General features: G+C 49.7%; 1 protein-coding gene across 1 annotated transcript; it reads right to left on the reverse strand.

Moving 5' to 3' along the window:
* Positions 1–4,690: 4,690 nt before the first annotated feature.
* On the reverse strand, positions 4,691–13,421 carry LOC311248752 (uncharacterized protein; the record flags this gene model as incomplete). Its single annotated transcript, XM_084339582.1, has 3 exons — positions 8,959–13,421; positions 5,477–5,749; positions 4,691–4,823 (listed from the first exon to the last, which is right to left on the reverse strand). Coding segments are annotated over exons 1-3 (3,682 nt in total), but the record flags the coding sequence as incomplete, so codon positions are not given.
* Between the last annotated feature and the right edge of the window lie 40 nt (positions 13,422–13,461).

The raw sequence follows: 13,461 nt of genomic DNA on the forward strand, positions 1-13,461 counted from the left end.
TATAGACTATATATACGAAGGATGTACAAACAGACTTTGTTTGGTGCGTGAGTTTTACTGTTCTGTCTACGAGGACGTAAGGGAAGTACTTTTTAGTCAAATGTCCTCCAATGATGTTGATTTTCTTGAGCGGGATGAATATGAAAACCTTGAGTTGTGCTTCAGGAAGGGAGATGTTTTTTGTAGCAGATTGTATTTGCCAAGCTTAGGCAAGGAGGCAGAATTCGTTGTTAAAGACCGAGCTGTAATCCATATTTATGTAATCTGTATTTAGATGAAATGTAATGTTTAATGTAATAATGGAACACTTGTATGTGTTATAATATAACCCCATGAGGGTTGGGCACTTTGTGTTCATGACATGGAAATAAAATAATCAATCAACCAATCAAATCATATGGGGGAACTGGATGCTGAACGATGCATAGCAACATAGACTCCACTCCACTACAACATAGACTACACACACTGTTTCTATACTCCCCACTTCCCAAAGGACCACTCTGACCTGGGATGTAAATAAAACCGATGGGAGTGCTGGGATATTCTAAACCAGCCGCATCAACCCTGCTAAGTCAACATGAGAATCTGCTGCCACCAGCAGGTCAGAGGAAGAACAACACCGATGTGTTAATGCCAGGGCAGGCCTGGTTCAAGAACTCTGAAAAAGGTGATGTTGTTGCATAACAATAGAAGGTTACAACACTAATCCTGGATTTGTCACAGACTTTATTTTCAAATGTGCAGCCCAACGGTAAACAGTGTTGTGAATCCACATGTGGGTAGGCCTACATACAGGCAAAGACCATGGAACACAGGCCTATGAACACAAGCATGGAGTCTGACTCAGAGCTGGAGTTTAAACTATACTGATCATGGTATATAAGATTTTACAGGGTGTGTGTCCTAATTATTAAAAAGAAAAAAAATCTGCATGTCCAGGACTCCCATAGCTTGAATACAAGGGCTAGTGTAGCTAATCTGAAAATACCCAACCTGAAAAGCAAAACTGGAAGAAGTACATTCCTCTACAGTGGGCGGGGGGGGGGGAGTGAAATAATCTGCCCAGTCCTTGAATGGGTTCAAAAACCAACTGAAAAAATGGTTGCTGAGCAACTTAGGGTAGTGTAGCCTGTAGCTTTGAGTCTGATATTAAGATGGTGTGTTTTATGTACTTTTTATATTATTATTGTAATTGTTATGGTTAATTGAGTAGGTGTGTGATTGACTCCGGGTTGTCAAGTAGGAGGAGTAGCATACTGTGCATGTCGCTCTTTTGCTCTGCCTGCCTTATCTTGGGACCGCAATGGAAATAGGTCTAAGGACTTTCTTGCGCTATCCTGATGTATTTTTATACTGTATTCACCTGTGTATTGTATTTTATCATGTCAAAGAAATCTAATAATAATAATAATAATTACTCACCATTTCAACTGAACTCGAGTGATTTTTGAGGGTCATGTTTTTATTCTTTTATTTATCTGCTGCGGTCACGCAAGCGATACCGGAGTCTTAAGGCGAGCACAGAAAGACTCAGAAGAAGCTTCTATCCCCAGGCCATCAGGCTGCTAAACGAACAATAAACACTATGCAACAACCATCAAATGCACACAGCACACACACCCATACGCACACACTCACTTAAACAAACAACACACTGCAGCACCCACTCTCCACACTTTAGATCACACAAACACACTTTATATTTATTGATAAAGGATTTGCACTACAACTCGTACACCTACTGTAAATTGTACCTAAATTGCACCTCATCCCATTTCTGCCTTGCACTATATAGTATTGTATATTAGTACACTGCATAGTATTGTATATTATATGGTAACTCAGTTACGTCTATTCTGCATCGAACATTGTACATAATGTCTATACTGAACACTGTGACCTCATTTTTTTTTACTTCTAATTTACATGCTATACTATGTTATTTTATTTCATACTTATCTTGTCTTGCACAGTCTCTGGAGCGTAACAGTAAGAAGCATTTTGTATAAAAGTATTCTGTACTTCTGTATGACAACTATTAAAGAAACTTGAACTTGAAACCAAATACGTCCACCAAACGTGTTTGTTTGTGCCACTGAAACAGAAATCTTGCTCTGAAATCCCGCAAGGTGTGAGTTGTTGCAGGAAGACAACGCTGGAAGCTGTGGAGCGTGAGAGCGTACCGCAACAAGTTAGTTGTGTTGGGATACAGCAACATTATCTAAAAGATGAAAACAGTGGTTCGTGTTTGTGCATTTCCAAATTGTGCCAACATGTGTCATCCACTTCACGTAGCATTCATAGACTATTACTATTGAACATGCCGTTCCATGAGCAGAGAGACCTGCTGCAGACAGAGTGGAGGTAACGTAATTATTACAAATGGTAACTGACATGACTGACAATACGCATTAAGCATCGAGTATATTGTGCGTTGTATAGTGTGTTGTGCGCATGTGTGTGTGTGTGACTCCACGCAGTATCATATTTTTGCAGCTTCCATGCGTTTTAAGACGGGTTCTAAAAATAGATTTCCCTAAACAATTACGCAAGCACTACTCATGCGAGTCCTCGATCTGGGAAAACATACTCGAGCCCATCCCTAGTTTCAACTAAGTAAAATTCAGCCAAGTTCAACAGAGTGACACTGGATTTGAGTTTATATATTTAGGCAACTTTACTGCGGACACCTATAGGATGCTAGCGATGTACTGTAACTTTAACGTTAGTTTGGGCAGGACGCTGAGGTAACACGCGGTAATACTTCTTCATGATCATTCTGCACACCAGTGATCAAATGCAGATAAAACTCTGACAACACGATGGTCCGCTTCTCACCGTTCTCACAGTTTGTTGCATGCCAGGCTGCGATTGCTGTACAATGACGTTTGTGGGAATCTCCGTCCGCCACCACCTGCATCCATCTATTTTAACATCTAGATATAGATCTACATGCCATGCTGGCTTAATGTCTCAACTGTCATTGTGACATCATCTGAGGGTGTGGTTTGCGATAAGGCTCTGCTCTCGATGTCCCCATCGGGGCGATTATTATTTTTATCTCTCAACCAAATCTGGCGCAGGCTTGCATGGCTTTGCACTGAGAGCATCTTGAGAGCAGAGCCTCTACCACCAAACACAACTGTATAACCATCTGTTGCTACGGATGGTGTCATCATCATGACGAGAGGGAAACAAGTGATACCTATTGTGTTCTTTAGTCCAGCACTTTGCCTTTCTCTCGTGGTGATCAACACACGTACGGTTGAATTTCTGTCTTATTAACAAGCAATAGCATTAACGTCTTCATGAACCTCTTCCATTCAAAGCCAGTTATAATGTGGAAAAGCAGTCTGTGTGTCTATATCAGCCAAACGGGTCCAGGCACCACTCACTCAACAACATCCCAGGAATCAGCACCGGCTCCTGCAGCTAACTTTGAGAATGTCATGTCTACGGTGTGTATATGCCACACAGATGAACAGAGAACAACAGATCAAACTAAATCAGCCCAGGTTAATATACGACATTCAGCCAGGAGACACCATGTATGAAGACCCCTCCCCAGCAGGGAGGAGGGAGAAACCATGTATGAAGCCCCTCCCCAGCAGGGAGGAGAGAGAAACCATGTATGAAGCCCCTCCCCAGCAGGGAGGAGGGAGACACCATGTATGAAGCCCCTCCCCAGCAGGGAGGAGAGAGACACCATGTATGAAGCCCCTCCCCAGCAGGGAGGAGAGAGACACCATGTATGAAGCCCCTCCCCAGCAGGGAGGAGGGAGACACCATGTATGAAGCCCCTCCCCAGCAGGGAGGAGGGAGACACCATGTATGAAGCCCCTCCCCAGCAGGGAGGAGAGAGACACCATGTATGAAGCCCCTCCCCAGCAGGGAGGAGGGAGACACCATGTATGAAGCCCCTCCCCAGCAGGGAGGAGGGAGACACCATGTATGAAGCCCCTCCCCAGCAGGGAGGAGAGAGACACCATGTATGAAGCCCCTCCCCAGCAGGGAGGAGAGAGACACCATGTATGAAGCCCCTCCCCAGCAGGGAGGAGAGAGACACCATGTATGAAGCCCCTCCCCAGCAGGGAGGAGAGAGACACCATGTTTGAAAGCCCCTCCCCAGCAGGGAGGAGAGAGACACCATGTTTGAAAGCCCCTCCCCAGCAGGGAGGAGAGAGACACCATGTTTGAAAGCCCCTCCCCAGCAGGGAGGAGAGAGACACCATGTATGAAGCCCCTCCCCAGCAGGGAGGAGGGAGACACCATGTATGAAGCCCCTCCCCAGCAGGGAGGAGGGAGACACCATGTATGAAGCCCCTCCCCAGCAGGGAGGAGGGAGACACCATGTATGAAGCCCCTCCCCAGCAGGGAGGAGAGAGACACCATGTATGAAGCCCCTCCCCAGCAGGGAGGAGAGAGACACCATGTTTGAAAGCCCCTCCCCAGCAGGGAGGAGAGAGACACCATGTTTGAAAGCCCCTCCCCAGCAGGGAGGAGAGAGACACCATGTATGAAGCCCCTCCCCAGCAGGGAGGAGAGAGACACCATGTATGAAGCCCCTCCCCAGCAGGGAGGAGAGAGACACCATGTATGAAGCCCCTCCCCAGCAGGGAGGAGAGAGACACCATGTTTGAAAGCCCCTCCCCAGCAGGGAGGAGGGAGACACAGAGGAGGTACTCACAGGTGTAGGAGATGCGTCTCCTCCAGCCCAGGCAGTCCAGACCGATGGGGGTGCTCTGGGAGAAACAGTGCGACTTGAGAGGCATACCACTTCCATACGCTTCCATGGTCCCCAGGGAGGCTCCGGCGTGGGCCTATAGGTGGAGGGGTAGGGGGAGGAACGTGGGGTTAGAAGCCAATCAGAGCCTGGGATCTCGGGGGTCAATTCAATTTCAGTACTTTCAATTCAAAGTGTCAGTAGGTTGGATAGAACCGGTTCCTCTGGAGCGAACCACTCTATCCACCTCCTGGATTCCTGAAAGTGAATTGACCCAAAATGTGTCATACTACAAACTGATATCCTTCAGTCAGAAATCATGACGCACTAACATAGAAGTACTAAAGACAAAAAGAACTGTGTTAGTAACTGAAAGGACATGAGAACTGTGAGATGTCTGTTGTGGTGAAGGGTGCGAGGTGAGGGTACAGTATGCGTGCAGGTTTGAGCTGAAGCGCAGAATAACGGGCGGAAAAACACACAAACACACAAAAACAGATGAGAAGGCGGGGGGTGAAATGACGGCACAGGAACTACAAAAAAAATAAACTGAAGGAAGATAAAAAAAAAAAAAAAGACAGCCAGGCTCCATGTCCAAGGTAACCGAAAAGTGTCTTTGAAGAACGGCGATGACGATACGGAAGCAAAGGCGGAAAGGAGGAGAAATAAGAAGGAGAGGAGTAGGAGAGAAAGGTCCTCCCAGATCTTTGGTTTGGTCTTTGGTTTTGGTCTTCGGTGCGGTTATCTTACTTTGTCCATGTCTTGGGATAAGAGCGTGTGGAGCTGGCCCAGGCTGCCCCTCACGCCTCTGGCCAGCTTGCGTTTGTGTCTCTTCTCCTCTTCGATCCACATGTCGTCCCAGCAGCGCCGGTCTCGCGGGTGGCCCCTCTTCTTCTGCCTCGCCCCAGCTACAGGGCTGGCGCTCGGCCCGCTCGCTTCTACGGACGCCGTCCCGTCGACCTTTGCCTCCGGCGACCTCCTCGGCCTTGACTGGCTGGCAGATCTACTGCCATTTTGTGCCGCCTTTTTGAGTGGACAATTGATTGGTTAGTCAGACAGACAGTCAACCTCTCGCTTCAGCGGTTACAGCAAAGCCTAATACTGTGTGTCGTTCAAATGATCTAGCGTTGTCACAAAACACAGACATACAAAGGGAAGAGTTACTTTGGATGTACAGCACAACACTTACAGACAAATTGTATGTGCACCAATACCTTTTTTTTTAATTTTGTATTGATCTTTTTCCCCCTCCTTTTTCCTCCGATTTTCTCCCATCCCAATGTTAGTCGTTATGCCAATTCCCAATCCCCTTCCTGGTCGCTGCGCACTTACCCCCCACAGTCGGTCTGGGAGAGTGGAGGCTACCACGTGCTTCCTCCGACACACGTCCAGCCAATCAACCGCTTCTTTTCACCTGGCAGCGCGGATTCTCATTGAGAGGGCGTAGCGTGTGGAAGGATCACACTATCCCACTTAGATCCTATCCGCGTTTAGCAGGCGCCCCGACCGAACTGTAGGAGTCGCTGTTTACAACGACCCGGACCCACCCCGCCAGCTTCTCCCACCCTCTAATACTGCCAATTGTATTATTGTGAACGGCCAGCCAAGCTGGTGACAACCCTGGAGCTGTGAGCTGGATTCGAACAGGCGAATCCAGCCGCTCCGGGGTTGGTGACGAACGCAATCTCCGTTACGCCACCTGACCGCCCCGTGCACCAATACCTTTTAATAATTTTAGTAATTTTACTTTAGGGGTACACATCAGGCGGCTAAGGGTAAGTGGAATTGTTCGTCTAGCAGTACCGAACTTCAAGTTCAAGTTCAAGTTTCTTTATTAGTTGTCATACAAAAGTACAGAATACTTTTATATAAAATGCTTCTTTCTGTTTTGCTCCAAAGATTGTGCTAGATAAAAATAGATAAGTATAAAATAAGTATAATAAGTATAACTATAAGAACTTGAGTGCTTCATTCTGTGAGTGCATAGTATACATATTAGCATAGTAGGTAGTAGTATAGGCACTCAACTTGTACTCACTATTAATTAATTTCAAGATGACAAGAACTGACTACTTGTGCAATGTTATTTATTGATCATGAAAGGATTATCCAGTTCGATTGAATTTATTTTATTTTTTATTCTTTTAAATTTTTTTCTCCCATCCCAATTTAGCCGTGCCAATTCTCCCCTCCCCTGTCTTGAACGTTGCTCGCATATGCCCCCCACTGGTCGGTTGTAGGGAGGATAGAAGCCTTGCATCACGTGTCCCCTCCGATACATGTGGAGGCAGACTGTCACATCTTTTCACCTGCCAGCGCAGACTCTCATTCGGCGAGGTGTAACGTGTGGGAGGCTCATTTTCCTGTCTCTGCTGTGCAGGCGTCCCCAACCGACCTGTAGGAGTCGCTGTCCACAACGTCCAGATTACCACCCATCGACTTCCACCCGCTGACTCTGCCAATTGAGTTAGTATGACGGCCGGCCCAAGGCGGAGGCAACGCCGTCTCTTGCATTGGTGACATGCGCCACCCAGCCGATAATTGAATTTATTTTTTATGTTGGGTTCACATTTGGTTCGATTAAAACTTTCTACATAATAAAGTAGCTCAGTGTCACTCAAAAGAAAGTACTCAAACCCTGCAACAGTTGTGATTGGAGGACAGGTTTGAGATAGGTCCATAACGTATGATATTTATTTCTATCCAACATCAGGGAGGGTGGAACCATCACTGTCACAGATCATATCGTGTCTTCTTACACCGGGCGACTGTTTATCACGACCGAAATAGGAGAGACCATTCCTGAAGACCTCAAAATCAGATCTTGCGAACCATATCGGGTGTCATTTCATTCTTTAACCTCATGATTAGGGGTGTAAAGGTACACGTATCCGTACCGAACCGTTTCAGTGTGTACCGTACCGTACCGAACGGTTCTAGTGTGTACCGAACGAATACAACGGTATGTTAACCACTAACGACCGCCCACTGGGGGATGTTTTTTTTCACAATCTAATATAATTATTATAATTTTTTCTTTTCTTTACAAGTCGATTATTAATTTCAATATAGAATATTCGTTGACAGCCCTGTACAAGTACAATTAGTTACTGCACACTACATCACCCCTGAGTGGAACATGGAAAGCCAAACTTCCCCCACTGTACCGGAAACCCGTACCAAACCTTGACTTCAAAACCGAGGTACGTACCGAACCGTGGTTTTTGTGTACCGTTACACCCCTACTCATGATACCATGCTGTCTGGCCTGGGAGCTATGGGAAGCAGCCACTAGGGGGGGCTCGTTATGAAGCTATACATGGCAGGGGTCTGTTAGGAAGGAGCTGGTGTGGACACAGAGAGAGAACAGTGGCAGACTGCTAACTCACAGAATGGAAATGTACCACACTGCTGGGGGGCCATTGAGGAAGAAAGAGCTGACTTTGCCGTTTTTTTTTCTTCAAATCCTCCCCCAACCTCCTCCTCCCATTTTACAAAGACGGGTGAGGCAATAGAGGGGGTCTTGTTCTCTCTACCCCACACATACAGCAGGCTGCCTAATGCACACGCACACATACACACATAGATCACAGACTCTCACACACACACACACACACACACACACACACACACACACACACACACACACACACACACACACACACACACACACACACACACACACACACACACACACACACACACACACACACACACACACACACACACACACACACACACACACACACACACACACACACACACACACACACACACACACACACACACACACACACACACACACACAGAGATCACAGATTCACACACACTGGACAGGCAGCACAGAGAGAGAGGGACAGATTAACTAGCCGAGGCCTGTTATTTATATTCTCTTGCAGCCGGAGCTGGGAGGAAAGGGGGGGTGAAAGGGAGCGTAAACACTTTTCGCTGGCACCCCGTCAGCATCTTGATTGAGGGCTAAACAAGGCCCTTTTTATCCACAGCCATTTATAATGATGTTCAGCGGACAAACAAGCAAGGGCCCTCAATCTCTGGAGAGAACAAAACATCCCCACACACGATCAGAGAATGCATGAGTGTCCTTTCACCAAGGGTCCATTTGGACTCATTAAGAAGTCTGTACCATTACTTTTGATATCATTTTAGGTAACTACCCCATGAACAATTCAAACAAAAGGAACAACAACAGAGACAAAACATTTCTTCCTTACCTCCAGTTCAGTGATGGAGCCAGATGTATGCAGGCTGCTGTGTGACTGGGTGTCTAGACCACCGAGCCCAGCTGTATCCAGTGGGCTGAGGGAGGAGCTCAGTGGGCTGGCTCTGGGCTTCAGGGTCTTGGGCCTCTCCGGAGGGTCCGTCAAGCCCTCCACACTCGCTTGCTGGCCCAGGAAGATGAGAGACAAGGCGCTGGACCGCGCCGAGTGAGGGTAGCGGAACACCCGGCGCTGGGCTGAGAGCCTGGGGCTGTTAGGTTTAGGGCTCATGGGCCGTACAGGGGTGTCCGCTGGCCAGTCACTGACCATAGGTGGGGACCTGGACCAGGGTGGAGAGAGCTGATTGGCTAGGGCGGCTGTCGAGGTGGGACTCAAAGGTGAAAGGGGACTGACGTCGTGAGGCATAAAGACCTCTGAGTTGTCTGAGGACGAAGGCAGGCCAGAGGTGTAAAATGTATTTGAAAAGCTGTTAGGTGAACCTCTCCTCCTCTGCCCTTCAGACTGGCACCCTAGAGGGGTGTCCTTCCCACCGTCCAGAGGAACGCCCCTCTTGGTGAGGGGATCGGTGTGACACAAGGCCCTGTGGGAGCTCGGTGACCCAGGGACGCTATGCGTGTCCTGGGTTGAAGAGGAGGTTAAGTCTCTATAGTTCTGCCCTCCGGGTCCAATCCCACTGCTCTCCCCATCTGGTACTGACATGGTCCTTTTCAGTAGCTCTGCTTCCTTGGCCTTCTTCAGTTTCCTCCAAGACTGTTTGGCTTTACCGGAATCCCCTTCGGTGTCCACGGTGTCCTGCTCCTCGTTCTCCTTGTCCGTGATGGGCCGCGACTCGAACAGGCTGGAGAGGGACTTGTGGGCCTGGGCAAACCGCATTCGAATGTTCAGGTTGTCGTTGCTCTTGCTCCTCTTGTAGGCCTGGCCATCTGGACCCGTCTGGACCTGCCTGAGATGGGGGTTCTCGGGGGCGAGATCTCTGTCCCCCTCACCGCCGTCATCCCCTGCGCCTTGGCCGAAGAGTTGGCGGACGTGGCGAGTGCGCGGGGTGGAAGGGAAAAAGCCATAGTCATCTTCTTCCATCTCGTAATGCCCGGTGGAGAATGCCTGCTGGACCGTCTGGTTGAGGAGGTTGCCTCTGAGGAAGACCTCGTCATCTGAATTATCTCCCTGGCACCCCTGCTCTGTGATGAGGGACCTGATGAAGGGGGAGTCGCACCCTCCGTCCGATGATTCCTCACCTTTACTCCCCTTCATGCCCCTCCCCTTCCTGAACGAGGGCATCTTGGCAAAGACAGAGAACTTGGAGCTTTTGTTGGCCGTCTGGTTGCCCTTTACTTTGCTCTTCTTTGTGGTTTTGTGGAGGCTGGTGTTCCCGCCCGAAGTGAGCTCCTCCATCTCCTCGCTGTTTGTGCTGGTCGTGTCGTACGACACGGTGTCACTGAAGCGACTGTCATTGCTATCTTGCAGCAGGGCTGGGATTCTGAGATTGTCAGCATCAGGTCTGGGCCAGTCCAGCTGATGCTCCAACTCGACAGAGGTGGTTGAATCGTCCTCATCATGTTCGAGCTGGCAGTATGGACTCTTGGCACCGGAGCTGGACATATCGTCAGAACAGTCAACAATGTCTTGGCCTTCCTCTGCAGGCCTCATGTTTAAGTACTCTTTATCCAGGTCTATTCTTGAGTCATCCTCTACTGTGCCGGAATTCTCTAGCGAACGCTCTGCCTCGAGAATGGGCTCCAAGCTGCCAATGGAGAGGAGGTTGAGGCTGACGTTGTTGTAGGGGTACCGTACTATCCTAACCCCCTGCTGTGAAGCCGTATGCTCCCTATACTCCTCTGCTAGGATATATTGTTGAAATGACTCCGACGAGCTGCTTCTCCTTCTGTCAGATGTGTGATAAAGAAGATCGCTATTGTACCTTCCCTCCGGTTTGTAATCGCTATCCAATTGCAAGCGTCTCCTCTCTAAATATGAGACCAATATGCTGTCGTTGTTGTGTACGTTTGACTTACTGCTCTTTACATCTACCCCATCTACAACATCCTTGCAGCCAATGTCTGTCTGGTATGAAATAGTGTCGTTTTTAACACTTTCCCCTCTCCCAAGCCTCTCCAGTTCCTCGACCTCGGCCAGGGTAAAGTGGCCCTCCGGGTCCTCTCCCAACCCAGACACGGCAGAGTCCTCACTGCTCCAGTAGGGTTCGTAGTCCAATGGAGAGAGGAGCACCTCCGAGTCCTCCTGGGACTTCAAGTCCAGGTCCTCTGAAAGCTCAGAGCAGGTCACGTCTAATGACGGCTCGACCCGAGAAGAAATCGCTGTCTCACTGCTGCTCTCCGAGCTGCTCTCGGCTACCTGTGAGAACCAGCCTGACACCCCCCCTCTCTCAGCTCCCCCTTCTACGCTGGCCTTTGTGTTATTGTTGTTGGAGTCGGACAGTGTGCAACGGGAGTGTGCCTGAGGTACTTCCAGCTCTGGCTGGTTGAACTGGGACTGGACTGGCTTAATAAAAAGGCAAGGAACTGTGCTGATGGTAGATCCTATTTTGTTTGTCAGAGGACTAGCCTCCCCGTGTAGGCCTGGGCCTTCTGTGCAACTGTTCTGAACTATCTCAGTAGTAGCATTGAGTTCTGTCAGCCTCTCTCCTATCTCACCAAATAGCACATACAGACTACAGTGACCCTCCGTATCACTGGGTAATTGTACAGGGACAGCTTCCTCTACCTCCCCTCTCCTTTCCAGTTCAGAGGCCTCTGCTGTGCCAGTGTTAGACTGCGTGGGACTGGGTCTGACTGTGCTCTCTACTTCCACAGTCTGTCCCAGTTGAACGTAAACATAACTCCCCTCCTCCTTTTGCTCCTCTTCCTTCTCCCCCTCCTCCTCCTCGTTCTCCCAGGAAAGAGAGCGGGGTGATCCTGTCCTCGTCCCCTCTCCTCCTGATAACAGCTGGGCGGATTCCCCTGACCCAGGACTGTCAGAGCTAACTAGCCGCTCTTCTACTAGGAGCCGAGGAGGGGTGCATTCCTCAGACCCCCCGTCAGTGTTAGACTGGCGTTGAGCTGAAGCAGGCTCCCCCGCCTCCGTGGGGCCTCTCCGGGCCTCATCGGCCGGCTCCTCCTCCCCAAATGAGGGCTTCCTATCCCTGGGTGTTGTTGTTCCACAGCCCCCCTCCTGTTCCCGGTGCTCTGGGATTAATCCCTCGCTTTGAACTGTGTCTCGCACGGGTCGTGAACTCAGGTTCTCAGTCCGTTGTCGTTTTCGATCTTGTCGCATCAGCTCCGCCCTCTTCTCTAACCCGGCGAGCCGGACCGCAGGTGACGCTCCCTGGGATTCAGGTGATGACACACTTAGTAAAAAAGGATGACTGGCCTCTGCGGAAAACGTGATGGCCGAAGAGATTCCGTTCACTATCACGGACGGTGCGGCGGTCGCCTCTGCCGCCGTGCCAACATGCCCAGGGCACTCCGCTGGGAAGCGGACACTTGATACGCACACTTCATCCCGGGCCTTTGTCGCGTTGACACACACTGCAGGGTATGTCTCAGACAGTGTTCTCTCGGGGATCGCCTCACGTGAGCGAGGTGAACGGTGAATATTCAAGCTGTGAGGCGACACATTGACCCGCGTGTCGATGTTCGCTGGTGCCGTGTCCGTCTTCGTACAGTGTGCTGCCGTGAACTCAATATGTGTTGCACTGGCCTCTGTCAGAGGTTTAGAGTCTGTGTGTGTTGTCTCGAGTGTGTGACGGTCCTGCTGGGGTGTACAATACGACTGTGCGTCTGATGCGCCTGTGTTATCTATACAATCAATCTCTATTTCGTTATGGGTTTTTAGACAGCATGTCCCCAAACTCAACTGTCTCTGATCTATGCTGTTCACTTCTATAATGCGTTCCTCTCTATTATGTTCATTGATCTTACTCTGACATCCTAGACTTTCTCTCTCTGGGTTTCGCTCACCAGTGTGGTCACTGCTGCAAATGTGCGGACCTGCGTCTTTTTCTATAGAATAAGGGGTGAGCAGTTCTGGCCTCTCTATCTCTATATTCTGTGATGGACATATCTCTAGTCTATGTGTGTCTGTCTCCTTGTTGCCAGCTCTGTCTAACCCGGCGCTGTCCTGCTGCAGTGTGTCCTCTGTGCTGTCTATCTGTATCGTACAAGTGTCCGGTGAGTGTGTGCGAGTGCCGTGCCAGCTGTTGTCGGGCTGCGTTTGCAACCGTACTCGGTTTTCCTGAGTGCCTGGTGTGGCGTTTACCTCTGTGTTAGCAGTGTCTGTGTTGTGTTGTTGTTGCACATGTGAGCGGTCTGTCGTCGCGCCGCGTCCGGCGTGTGTTTGCGTGCAAACGGTCCGTAAACTGGAGCGGTCGCGGTGCGACTCTGTCTCGAGCGTCTCTGCGCCCGGCAGGTCACGCTCCCCGGCGCCTCGGCGCTGGACGTCTGTACTGTGTGGGGGGTCTGTGTGGGACGCCGCGGGGCTCCTCCGCCTGGCGCTGGTGTT

This window comes from Notolepis coatsorum, assembly GCF_963971535.1.
Source record: "Notolepis coatsorum genome assembly, contig: SCAFFOLD_2096, whole genome shotgun sequence".
NCBI classification, from domain to species: Eukaryota; Metazoa; Chordata; class Actinopteri; order Aulopiformes; family Paralepididae; genus Notolepis; species Notolepis coatsorum.